This window comes from Eretmochelys imbricata, chromosome 3, assembly GCF_965152235.1.
Source record: "Eretmochelys imbricata isolate rEreImb1 chromosome 3, rEreImb1.hap1, whole genome shotgun sequence".
NCBI lineage: Eukaryota > Metazoa > Chordata > Testudines > Cheloniidae > Eretmochelys > Eretmochelys imbricata.
Genome location: NC_135574.1, coordinates 90,219,106 through 90,233,283, shown reverse-complemented (window position 1 = coordinate 90,233,283; position 14,178 = coordinate 90,219,106). Strand labels below are relative to the sequence as shown.

The window sequence follows — 14,178 nt, the reverse complement described above, 5'->3', positions numbered from 1 at the left end:
AAGGGAGGGACAGGCAGTAGAAGACTAACACGGCTGCTACTCAAACAAAAGTGGTGCCTGAATGAAACAACATCATGGTAAGTGTTCCTTCTCAGGAGGAAGCTGCGTTGAAGATGATGAAAGGAACATGTAGGATCTTCAGGTTGGTAAACTTTTTTATTTCATACTTCTTCCTTAAGGACTGCCTGTCTTCCTTCTGGACTATTCTTGAATTCTCATTTTTGAGCAAAAAATATAGCTGTTACTCTATGGTACTATCATTTTAGATGCAGTTGTGATAAAAAATAAATAGCTGAAATAGGCAGATCTTCCTTTTACAATTTCACCTTTAAAGTAGTACTGGGCGTCAGTGAATGCAATGAGTAATACTAAATGAACAGTATGGTAATAATAATTAAATAACTGCATTGACTTATTTTGTTTAGGAGAATCCATCCTCAACATACAGCATTCTGAAGACAATCTACCTTCAAGATCACCATCATTTTCTATAGTTTCAGTTATCTGCCTATGACAGTGTTTCAGTCACGTCATGTATGTCACATAGCCACAGTACATCACCTGTAGCAAAAAGAACTCCATCATCCAGAAACAACCACAGATAAGTTTGTGATAAGAACCAGCAGATTACAAAAAGAGGTAATTGATGAAAAAATTGCTTGGTTTGTTTATGCAACAAACTCTCCTTTTCATATGATTGATAACCCACACTTCATTAACGTGGTTCAGTCATTAAGACCAGGATACAGTCCACCAGATGCAGATGTTGCAGGCAAATTGCTGGATAAAGTGTATGAAAGAGAAATTGAGCAGTGTGCAAAACATCTAGAGGGTGAAATTGTTAACCTGAGTCTTGATGGGTGGAGCAATGTCCACAATGATCCTGTTGTATGTGCTTGTGGGACAACTGAAGAAGGGAATGTCTTCCTTACAGAAACAATTGATACATCAGGAAATGCACACACAGAATACTTACAAGAAGTAGCAGTAAAAGCTATAACAAACTGTGAAAAAAAATTCAAATGTCTAGTACACAGCTTGGTCACAGACAATGCTGCAAATGTATCCAAGATGAGAAGAAATTATTTAGAAGCGGGTCGAAAGAGTCCCAAGCTAACAACATATGGTTGCAGTGCTCATTTGATGCACCTCCCAGCCAAAGACTTCAGTGTTCTGGAAATAAAGGCTAATGTTGTTGAAATTGCAAAATACTTCCATAACAACCACTTTGCAGCAGCTGCTCTGAAAAAAGTGGGAGGAACCAAGCTAACTCTCCCACAAGACGTGCAATGGAACTCAGTAGTGGAGTGTTTTGAGCACTGTATCAAGAACTGGCCTAATCTGATGGCAGTTTGTGAACAAAATCGTGAAAAAATAGATGGCACCGTCACAGCCAAAGATCTCAACATTGGGCTGAAGAGAAATGTTGAACACCTGCTGAGTACCCTGCAGCCTATTTCTGTAGCCTTGAACAAAATGCAGGGAAATGGCTGTTTTATTGCTGACGCTGTTGAAATTTGGAAGGAACTCAGTGAGATGTTAAAAAGGGAAATATGCAATGACAGGGTTAAATTACAAGCATTAAAAAACAAACAAAAAAACCACAAATGGGACAAGTACTATCTTCAGCTCATTTTCTTGAAATTATTCTCGATACTCGGTACCAGGGTCAAACCGTAACTCCTGAAGAAGAGGAGATGGCTATGACATGGACATCCAGCAATCATCCCTCCATAATGCCAACTATAATAAATTTCAGAGCTAAGGGTGAACCATTCAAGAAATATATGTTTGCTGATGATGTTTTAAAGAAAGTCACACCAGTGAACTGGTGGAAGTCACTTAAGCACTTGGATTCAAAGACTGTTGAAGCGATAACCTAACTTTTAACAGCAGTAGCTTCTTCTGCCAGTGTAGAAAGAATATTTTCTTCCTTTGGACTAATTCATTCCAAATTGAGAAATCATTTGGGACCTGAAAAAAGCAGGAAAGCTTGTTTTTCTTTTCCAGATTATGAACAAACAGGAAAATGAAGGTGAAGATGACTGAGTTAGCTGCAGAAGCCAATATTTTAAGCTTCTCATGTTGACCTGGCTGACCTAGTCTATTTAATTTTTGTGGTTTTTTTATAAAATATTTCATTTAACTAATTTAGTTAAAAACAGTTTTAACGAAAACAAACCTGATTTTAAAAAACTTGAATATTTAACTACATTCAAAAATTCATATACCTGTTTTGTTAAAATATTATATGTTTGCTGTTGAAGAAAAAATCCAGAATACATAACGTTGTTTTAATCAAACAAAACAATTTAAATGTCTGTCTGATGATGTTCTCCTCCTAATACAGCATGACAAGCAAATCCTCCGAATATAATGATTAAGCTGTTGAATTGGAGATATTTATGAAGTCACTGGGAAGTGAACTATCTACTTCAATTACCTTTGGTAAATGAAATAACCAAACGATTATTCATTTTCTGATATAGCTGTAAAACTAATCTGAAAAGTTTTCAAAACAAATCACTTTAAAAATGCATAAACTACATCTATCTCTGAGTTGTGAAGAATATTTATTAAGGTTATAACAGCCAACAATAATGCACTTTTACGTAGAAATCCATGATTAAATTGAGTCTTCCTGACTAGTGATTTAAATCATGATTTAAATCAATTTGATTTAAATCAAATCCACCCTGCTCAGGTATGAGTGAAATCTGCTGACTGTGCAGCTGGTTACTAAGAATGTAAATCATATGAGTAATTATGTAATTAGAAAAAGGATGTGGGAATAGTTAAAGTTACTACATGGTAATTTATTGCATAATGCTCAACACTTCTGTGTCCATGGACTGAAAAACTGCAAAACTGAGCCTCCTGAAGACATGTTTTTGGTTGATGCCTTTGATGCCCCCCCCCCTTTTTTTTTTTTTTTTTAAGGGGGAGGTGGGGCAGGCGGAGGTACAGGAGGTTAGAACTTCATCCAGTATTTAAATCTTATTCTCCACCTCTAAAATATGTACGTATTTTCCCTTTTTCTTATTAAAATCTTTTGATTATATGTCAAGACTATACCAAAGAAAAATTATGCAGAACTGCAATAATCAAATGGCTAGATGTATGTTACTGGTAATCAAGTTACAGGTGATTTTTTTAAAAGAATGTATTATAGATAAAAAGGGGGAAATTAATTAGATTAATATTTTTATTTTAGGTTATTTTATTAATATTTTAAATAAGGGACAATATTTGAGTAAGGGAGTTTGGGTCTCCTATGTCAGGAACAGCTAGTAGCCAGACCCCACCCCATTACAGCCCACTTTCACCTCATGTGAGAGGAGGGTGATGGGGTCCCAGTAATGAGACAGCTGAGACATGGTTAGGGATTATCTGGAAATGATTAAGGAACAATGATGACCTGCCCTGTACAATTTGTTGCTGGGTACTCCCAGATACTTTAAGTGAATAAAATTGCAGAAATAACCTGATCAACCCTTCCCACCATTACATAATAAATATTTTCACACAGTCACTTGATAAGCATGTATGCAAGTGCTGGATATGAACATATCACTCTTGACACTTTGGGAAGACTTTCTATTTTAAAAACAACTCACCCATGAAGGGTGATCATTATCTTTATCTCCATTTGTGAAAAAAAAACCTAATAACTCACTTGGTCTTATTGCACCATATGAATTACAGCTCTATCACACACATGAATGAAAGGCAATCATTCTTTACCATCAAGATATCTTGTGAATCTTTAACTTCAGAGATTCACACACTACACTGAGACAAGCACCATGCTAGGGTGACCTTGAAAACCAGCAAACACTCAAAGTAGAATTTATCTTACTCTTCCCCTTCCTTCTACTCCAATGGTTTTCAACCTTTTTTCATTTGCAGACCCCTAAAAAAATTTCAAATGGAGGCAGAGACCCCTTTGGAAATCTTAAACATAGTCTGCAGACCCTCCAAGGGTCCGTGGACGACAGGCTGAAAACCCCTGCTCTACTGCAACCCATCAGTAATTTCCAATGTTGCACATACAGGTGAGGAAACAGTACAGATAATTCTACAACCAACAATCCTTGTTTTATATAAAATTTTATCTAATAATAAGAGCTTATACATGTGGTATCTGTTCATTCTAGTTACACACACCTTCATCGGAATATAAAGCAGTGACTTTTGTAAGTGGTCACACTGACATGAAAGGTAATTTACCTCCAACAGGATGAACAGGTGGAAAGGTTCAACATCAACTACGGTTTTGAAAAGTTGATATGGGGGAGGCATGAGGTATCCCCTGAGAGGATACTAGCTCTTCTGAATAAGCAGTTTTTTGGTATGTATTCAGGATACATTCTCACAATATCTAGTTGTTCTATCTTTTCAGCTTAACTTCTAGTCCAGTTATTTTACCCAAGTGAAAGCTGGCCGAGCATTTGCCATTTCTGCTTTCATGAAAGTCTGGGTACTAAAGCTTATGAGTTAGCAAAATCTGTTGTTAATTAAGGTTTGTTCCAGTCCTAACTCCTTCTCTAGTCCAGTCTTTCCTTCCAACTGCAGGCTCCCCTTGGCACCTTCTCCTCCCTTCAGGCTTTCCTTTAGCACAATGCAGTGAAAATTTACCTTATCTAGCTACAGGTATGAGAGCCTTTGAGACTTATTGCAGAGGGACCAGTTACAACTGGCATTTCAGCTCTGTCTAGTGAAGTAGAGAAGCATTTTATTTTAATTTTATTGCTGCTATACACAACAAGGGTATAGCAGAGAAATAGCCAAGACTGATCAATTAGCATTTACGATGGCTAACCCTTTGTGCTTTCAATATAAAGTTCATAATTGTTAAATTTCACATATTTGGAGCTAAAACTGTCTGAACATGCTAGTACTTGTTGCACATTCACTTTGGCCAGGCAGTTGTACAGTATACACAAAATGGCCATATTTCTAGGTTTCTTACACTATGTGAGACACCAACCACTTTACATGCTTGAGAACAGAATACTCTAATATATAGGAAGATTTTTCTGATAAGGAAACAAGGTAACAATTCCCATACTTTTCCTCTGATCACAATCAATTAAAACCCAAAATCTTTTAACAATTTATGATCTTACCCATTTTTCTTACATACCATGTATTGTTGAAGAGCTAAGGATAGTAAGGTAGTTAGATTCACATTTCTCGGATTCAATATCCAAGTCTCCAATTTTTAAGATCAGTCGTTTTCCCTGAGGTATCTGAATTTTCTTTTCGCAAACAGTATAGTTGGGGTAAGTCCCAGGATAGTTCTTGGATGCCAGAGTGCCACTGTCTTGATACACCACCATGTGCCCACATCCATCCCCTGTTTGGAGTGGAAGGGGTGAGGGAGAAAGGAAGTAAAAAACAACATATATAAGGCATTGTTATCAATAGTCACTCACCAGTTTCAAAAATAAAGCATTTTATTTTGTATTACTTCTCCTCAGCTTAGTCGCTATTATACAGAAGTCCTTGTAAATTTAAAATTGATGGAGTCACAGCATCCTTCTTTTAAAACAAGAAGGGAGTGTGTGTGGGGGGGGGGGGGAGGGGTTTGAGGAGAATGTGGTTGCTGTGTATCAAGATACCAAAAGCTCTAGAAACTACTGTTTCAAGTTTGAAGGAATCACACACAGATTAATTTACTCTAATTTTCTATTTTAGGGCCAAATCCTGCTGAGAATGCGAGCACATAATGTAGCATCTGGCTATCATGATTTCGCCATCAATATTTTTTTCCGAGTTACCACTGCATGTTTCAGTGAAATACAATACACAGTATTGTTGGGGGAGAAGGAAGTTAGACCGTATGTGAAAGCACAGAGAGAATTTAACCCACATTACCCCACCACTATTATAGTCAAGTTTATTCTCTTCTCTCCACTTATCCAGTGTGCACACAGAAAACACACACTCTTAGTGGGCAATGGTGCAAAGGCATTACAGGATGGTTTAGAGCCACTGATGGTGCACAACTGTCAGTTGCAGCATTAGGTATGACAACTGGAAAGTTCAAATGAAAATTCAAGCCACCTCTGTTGGAATGGGCGGGACACAGATTGAATAGAGAAAGCATTAGCTGAAAGAAAAAGCATAGGTATAGAAAAGAGACTCAGATTACTAAGGAAGCAATACATAGTGTGAGTAAGAGTAAGTGTACTAGTAGCTTGATGTTTATATTTTAAAAAGCCTTAAGCAAATACGTGCCTCTGGGTTTCCCAGTGAAATCAGTGGAACTTCTTGAGTAAGTAAAGTTACTCACATGCGTAAATGCTTGCAGGGTCAGGTCCTCAGATTTTAAGCTCTTGGGGTCATAGATAGTCTTTACCTTTGTATCTTGTACAGTATTTTTCACATTATCAGTGCTAAAATAATGACTTACTATCAATATTAACGAATAACAGTAATTACTCAGAATGGCTGGGGAGTCTCACACTGTAATTATCCAGAAGTTTACATTGGGTTACTTTGGTCAAACAGTCATGCCCCTTCTGTTTTAAACTACTAAAAGAAAAATACTTAACTCATTTGGGTGAAATGGCAACTACAAATGAAGTGCTGGTGAAGATGTGATATGCTGGCAACAAAAAAGGTGACATAATTTGCAAAGACAAGCTCCAACCTGTCAAACTTTTACACAGTGCCATCATTCAATGCAACACACACACACTTTTCACAGAAAGCAGCACTTATTTTAAAGCTTTATCATCATTACTAGCTTACGTTGTCTGGAAAAAGAAAGATGAAAATTCAGACTCCTACCACTATAAAACCAAATTCCATTAAAATGTGATTCTGATCCCTACTGTTCACACTACTGGAAAAACCACACACTAAAAAGTCCCTTTGTTATAGTGGCTCTATTTACTTTTGATGTTACAGGCAAATGGTAAGGATAAACAACAATTTAGGTTTTTGAGCAGGTTGTTGCTGTTAGTGAGAACAGCCTAGCGATAATAAATATAGCTATCACTTGGTAGCAACATCTATTGGTAAGCACAGCTTTGTCTACACGCAGAAGTTGCACTGACGTAGAATTTATTAGTACAATCAAAAAAGCTATTTTGGAAGAGTACATTCACACTATATGTCATGTAGAACAGTCATACTACAATGCTTGTGTCCACACAGCAGCACAGTGTTACGGATAAAGGTGTGATGCACTGTGGGTAGGTAAATATTGACTTGAATGTGGCTTCACACACATAAATCCATTGGCAGAATCAGAAGATTGGTACGCAACTAGTCCTCACTGAGATGTACTGTCTTTACCAGATTTGAAAGAATTTGGTTTTAATTAGATTTGACCATTTAAATTCATTTCATATGTGTGCAAAAACTAATCACTTAATGTTAAAGCCATGTACTTCTACAGATCATGTGCTTAGAGTTATCTTAGTGTGCAATACACATGCCAGTGCACCTAAAGAATGTCAATATACTCCAGAGCCAGGAATTGTCAAAATGACATTGGTTTAGCTAGTGGAGCTTTTAAGTTCCGATTGTTGAAAAGCTCTGGGATTCTGTTTTCCTTTTCTTTGTTTCTTTAAAAATAAAAAATAAAACAAAACAAAAATTGAGGAAATTAAATGCAAAAAGTTGAAATGCAACTTAATGTGGTGGAGCAAAACTCACTAAAACTCAGGAAACATAACAGGTCCCAATAATATCAAATTTCTGTTGGCTGCACTGGGTTACATTCTGCCCTGTGTTATACTGGAGTAAACCAGAGGGTCTCTGTGGTGAAAAATGCACCAGGGGACCTGAGGGGAAGGAAAACCTACCACAGTGATGCAAGGTATTGGCAACTCCACTCTACCTTTGGATCTAGAATCAACAGAACTCAGAAAGCAAGGGCCAGGGCACCATGGGGCTTCACCAATTCATTAAATCTCCTAGACAGTTTTTCTTGGCAGGACTTGTCAGGGTTACTGGACTATCTGTACCTTCGACCTCTTTCTTGTGTATCTGAATCTACCCTTTCAGGTCTCTGGCCTCCTGTCTTGACCTAATTCCACAATTCCCCGCCCCCCCGGGCTATAATTTCCAGTGTATCAACTGTGCTTACCTGCAAATCTAACTGAGTTCAGCCCCCGTGGTCCTTCCCTTTGGGAGTCTGGGACAAGTGGTTTAGATAGTGCTCAGACAGATTTCTTAAACTATTGTTTATTTTCACAGCAGGAACAACATTTAGAGAAAAAGGATTTTAAGAACAACAGTCTACCCAGGTCTAACTTACCTATATGGTAATCATACACTGACGGTAACCTGGGCGGGCCTAATGTCTTCTAAAATGGTCGTTGAAGGACACTGGATGGGATGGCCAGGCCAGTGCTCTGGGGTGGCACCAAGCAGACTCTCTGTCAGGTGCTTGGCTAGCGGGCTTTTGCTCATGTTTTCAGGGTCTCACTGATCACCATATGTGGAGTTGGGAAGCAATTTTCCCCCGATCAGGCTGGCAGCAACCTTGGATATTTTTCCACCTTCCTCTGTGGCGTGTGAATGCAGGTCACTTGCCAAGATTAACTGGGTGTCTCTCACTTATCATTTCTGTGCACTGCAGGAGCCTCGGCCACTGGTGCACCTTGGTCCCTCCTATTCTCTGCCTATAGCACATTAGTCTAGTCTCCCGTGGGCTGCAATACTTAGATTCAGTTGTGGTTGTTGGGTTTTATGTGCGGGTGCTCAGTGGTGTTGGTGGCCTGTGATGTACAGGAGGATAGACTAGATGATCTGGTGGTCCCCTTCTTGCCTTAAACTCTGATTCTACGACACCTCAGGGGGCGCCTTGGTCTCTGTCTCATTCTTTTGAACAAACTACCCCATCTCTCTTGCGACAGAATCCCTTTTTAACCCCAGCTATAATTCTTTTGATCTCTCGTGTTCCTGAACCTTTACTCTTAACAATTCTCAGATGTTTGTGGAGAAGTGGCTTTATCCTGAGCGTACTTTACTTTCCTGCTTGCTTCCCCTCCCCCACCTCCAGCATCCTCCTATTAAACTAAATCAATATATTCCTATAGTAAACATCCCAATAACCAGGTCACCATACAGTATTCATAAGATACAAAGCTACTCCAAATCCATCACAAGGCTCTAGTAGCCCTACTTTAAAGTTGTCCACTTTTCAAGGGGACATATCCCCATCGGTGCAGGAAGTTCCAATTTCCATCCCTCTATCCCAGTGGGGGCGATTCTAGGTACAGTAAAGTCTGTGTTATCTGGCACTTTACCAACTGGAGAGCTCTATAAACTGGCATTTCTGATCTTCATAGAAAGTCTGGTTTATAGTCTGGTTGGCGTGGGGCTGGCAGGCTCCCTTCCTGGCTCCATGTGGCTGCCTGGAAGCAGCAACATGCCCCTGCTGCTCCTAGGTGGATGAACAGGTTCTGGGAGGGAATTAGGGTGTAGGAGGGAGGTTGGGGCATAGGAAGGATTTCGGGGTGCTGGATCCGGGTGGCACTCACCTCGGGCAGCTCCTTGCAAGCAGCGACATGTCCCTGCTGCTCCTAGGTGGAGGTGCAGCCAGGTGGCTCTGCGCGCTGCCCCCATCCCGAGCACTGGCTCCACAGTTCCCATTGGCCAGGAGCTGCAACCAGTGGGAGCTGCGGGGCCAGCGCCTGCAGACAGAGGCAGCATGCAGAGCTGTGCAGACGCGTCTCCACCTAGGAGCAGCAGGGACATGTTGCTGCTTGGGGGGAGCCACCCGAGGGGATCATCGCCTGGATCCGGCATCCTGAAACTCCTCCTGAGCCCCAACCCCATGCCCCCAAAACCCTCCAGCACCCAAACTCCCTCCCACTTAGTTAACTGGAATTTTTGACTTACTGGCACCCCCCCCATTCTCCCAACATGCCAGTTAAAAAAGCTTTTTCTGTCATATTTTCTATTCCTATTTTGGGGGAAAACATGCATAGCTGCATTATCATAATTTATAAATTTTACATAGGTCATTTCAAAAGCAATCATAGCAAGCTACAACTGGAAACTGATCAATCATTTTCAAGACTCTGCCCCTACCACTTTTAAAATTGCACAGCATCCAAAGAGAATTAGGCCAGGATTACACTTGGAAGGCTTTGCCAGCATATACTATACTAGCTAAATGCTCCTAGTGTGGATGCAGCTAAACTGGCAAAGCTGTGCTTTTACTTGTATAGCTTATTCCAGCCCCTCCTGAGCAAAATAATTGACACCTGCAAAAGCTACATTTTTCTGGTACATCTCTTGTGTACACTAGGAGCTTTTGCCGGCCAGCTGTCAGAGATCACACCCAGGACTGACATAGGTATGCCGGAAAAAAAATCTGTTGTGTAGACCTGGCCCTAGGCTGCCCTGTCAACCAGATCATAACAATCTCTTCCCCAGGTAGAACTCCATTTTCTGTATGCTCAGATACCTGCTCAAAACCCAATTAGCAATAAAAAGTCTCCTTTGAGGTGAGGAATTAAATGTTATTTTGTGACTTGCTGCTATTGGAATCTAGCTGGGGCAGTCATGCAAATAATTAAGCTGATGAAAGATAAGTGCACATGAGACTGGCTTTTCTGCACTTCTCCCCTATTCCCACGCTCTCACTGTTCACCTCAGAGGCATTTATGACAAAAGCATCTATGCCACAAAGAGTTAAAGTAATAATTCAAAAGGTACAGTCACCCCAAGTCTGAATGCGGTTATATAGTGGCTTGTGTGCATGTTTCCTGTTTTATTTTTTCAGCAACGATTCATACTGCTGGATTAGAGAAAATGCCACACTGAACTCTGCTGGAAAAATGCATTCTGGAGAGGCAATACTAGACAGAAAAAAAACCAAACAAACAAAAACAAAACCCCAAGAGCAAATGTCAGAATCTCAGCTTTTACTTGGTTGTGGAGAAAAGCTTGTGGTGGTGAAAGACCTTGAAAATGTGACAAAGTGCACCTGGAATACTCAGAAACCAGAAGATAGAAAACCTAAAACTAGAGCTGGTCAAGAATTGGGGTTTCCTGCACAAAATTTATACACAAACAACAAATTTTGTACTTGTATAAGTTTTCCACATAAAATTTTGATCTTCAGTGGAAGTATTTCAGCAAAACCCCAAAATCTGCTTTTGAAATGCTGCTGCTTTGCCTCATGGGAGTTGTAGTTTGGTGTCTCTGACTCACAATCTCCTCTGTAAACAAGGATCCCTGCTTGGACTGCATCTCCTATAGCGTTCATGGTCTCTCCTCTTGGAGAGAAAAGGCAACTCATCATGGGAGACCCTGGCCCTACGGCATTATGGGAGAGGATATCCATCTGAGAAGCCCATCCTATTGGAGGAGGATGGGGATATGATGCAATCAAACTACAACTTCCATGAAGTACCACAGAAGCAAAATATTTAAGCTTTCGGGCATTGGGGTTTTTTTAAATGAAAATTTGAAATTTTCTGTGGAAAGTAGATAGTTTGAAAAAAATGTTTTTCAATGGAAAATTTTTTCTTCAAGAAGTTTTGATGAAAAATTTTTGAGTAGCCCCACACAAACCATTTTATTTAAAATCTCATGATTGGCATTGCTGTAACCATCATGCAAAATTAATCATCACTTTGACAGAACCCTGCATTCCCATGCTGCCAATTATTACATCCTGGCCCAGTACTATTCTGTGGTCACCAGCCTGTTGGGAGATGACTCAGTCATTGGCTCCCATATACTTCCAAGCTATCTGGGTCTGAGGAAAGTCCAGATACTGCTTCTAGCTCTTCATCTGAGCCCTTCTTTGAGATATGGGGTGCCACCACCAACTGCCTTTGACTCTGAAATCAATGTCCTAGACCACCTGAGCCTCCCAGTCACTTACTTGCTCCCCTGGAGCTCCACCTAGGCTGAGGACACTCTGGGCTTCTAGTTTAACCCCGTTACTGAAAACAAGGCAGGAAAGCAAGGTGCACAGGCTTAGCAAAGCAATTTCTTTATCACAGAAACTGCACTAGTAAAACCATTTGTTACAAGTCTTTGAAAACAACAAGAGTCCCGAGTCACACCCTCCACTAGTCTGAGCTCACTCCTTTCTGTGAGTTCAAGGTTTGCCAGTGTTTCAAGCTGGGAAGAGTCCTTCCAGCCTTTGCCCCCGCCCCCTGTAATCCCTTCTGACATGTGGTGATAAGACTTGCCAGAAAACTACCCCAAATGAAGCCTAATTAGCAGTGGGGGCAGGGACAGAAGACCTACAAAACCCAGAAAAAATAAGCAGAAGGCAGGGTTGGTGTCAAAAAAACACCATGACACTGGGCAGGTCTCAAAAAAACAAAACAATAAAAATGGCCCACGAGAGAAGTAGAAAAACCTGTGGGCCACAACTGCCTAAAAACATCGGCCCAACTGCCTCAAAACAAGCCAAAAATCGCGTTTTGAGCAGACTGGTGATGATGGATTGTCCTGCTCAGAGCAGCGCCACACTCTTAAGGAGAGTCTCCGTCTCTTTGTCATGTGCTCTACTGAGACTTTCCAGTGCCCACCCTTTGTCATGCATGCCCAAACCCCCTGCATGCCCAGGTCAAAAAAACATTGTTCCATGGGGTTGGGCTCGTAGCTGAGAGCCATTCAAAGTTGATGGCGCTAGACTGCTGTGTTGATGGCTTCTCAGGGATGGTCCTTCAATGGAGTGGCAAGCACGTCTCCTGGGCAGGGCACTGTCTGGAATGCAATGCAATGTTCTGGCCACACAATACAAAATGGAGTTCATAAATCAAAGACATATTCCACTCTGTCACACCAACTTCATACAATAGTGGAAAAAATAATATAGCCAGAATTTGCTTCTCTTGAAGAACTTGTCTGCACATTAATGCTAGGGGACAAAATTCTGCGGGAGAGGCAAGGCAATTATGCCTTTTGCCCACCAGGGGCTGCTGTAGTGGCAGAACAGAGGGCAGACAGCTCACCAGCCAACAGAGGAGGAGAGGCTGCATTCCTCACAGCGTCCTGCCCGCAGGGTCAGGTGAGGGGGGGGGGAGGGAGGGGAGAGAGACACAGAGCTGGGCATATGAGGTTGCTGTGTGTCATAGACTGAGGGGGAGGAAGAAGGGCTAGTGGGGGGGGAGAAGACAGACTGGGGTGGGCACTGAATGGCAAGGCCACATGAGGACGGGGGATGCACAGCTGCATGGGGATGGGGGGAGGTGGCTGAATGGGAGTGCAGGGACACATGGGGAGAGAGGAAGATGTGCCTGACTGAATGGGAGAGGCTAAGGGTCAGCTAGGATTTGCATGGGGGAGGCTCCCAACTCCCTAACAATCCCTCTCCCCACCCCAAAACCTGTTCCATACTTCTCTTACCCACAGGCAACCACCATCCAGATTCACTCCAAGGCTCCTTCCCAGCAATTACTTCCCTCTCCCTCAGCTCCTCCATTACCCCAACTGCCCCAAACCTTTACACTGCTTCTGAGGAGTGCTGGAAATACATTTCTGTATTGTAGTTTAAATGAATTATTAGTCAAAGTTCTGTATTAATATGCCTAGTAAGCAAACTATGTCAAAAACATTTCCTGAATCTTTTTTTTGCCTGCATTGTTACAGACATACTTGTTGACAGGTATTTTGAAATAAATTACCAAAATAATTGAAGCTGGTGTGATTATATTGGGCTATTTTGACAAATAAAATATACAGAATTTTAAAATATCGTGCACAGAATTTTTAATTTTTTGGTGCAGAATTCCCCCAGGAGTAGCACATGCAAAATAAATATATCTACTTCAGCAACGGCGAGCAACAGTGCAACTGCACCCGTGAAAGCATCGTCATAAGCACTAGCATATCCTGGGTTCAGCTGTCTGCAACCACCATGTCAAAGCAGGTTTTCATGACAAAATGCTCAAGTTTTGTCTTCACTAGTGGCTTAGTGATTGCGTAACTATACTGTTGCTGAAATATGACTTTTCTGGTGTCACACAAGTAGAGGAGCAATCGCTGAGGGATCCAGGATCTAAACTGTTTAAAATGTTATAGAATGCACCACAACCTAAACGTCTCGTGGCCTCATATACATATTGAAAAGGAAGGGTAACAACAGAACTCAAGATATCACTGAACACTACATTTGCTCACAACCAGACTCCACTACATCATTCGGCACTACAAAACCGGAGTCCTGTTGAGGGCTTGCTGTCC

The 14,178-nt window shown here is 41.1% G+C and overlaps 1 protein-coding gene across 1 annotated transcript in view; it reads right to left on the bottom strand.

The window, feature by feature from the left end:
- Positions 1–14,178, bottom strand: part of DCBLD1 (discoidin, CUB and LCCL domain containing 1) — an 88,130-nt gene that overhangs the window by 48,634 nt on the left and 25,318 nt on the right. Inside the window, exon 2 of the mRNA XM_077812141.1 lies at positions 5,147–5,359. Within this exon, the coding sequence (XP_077668267.1) occupies positions 5,147–5,359 (213 nt within the window). The remainder of the gene's footprint in view (positions 1–5,146; positions 5,360–14,178) is intronic.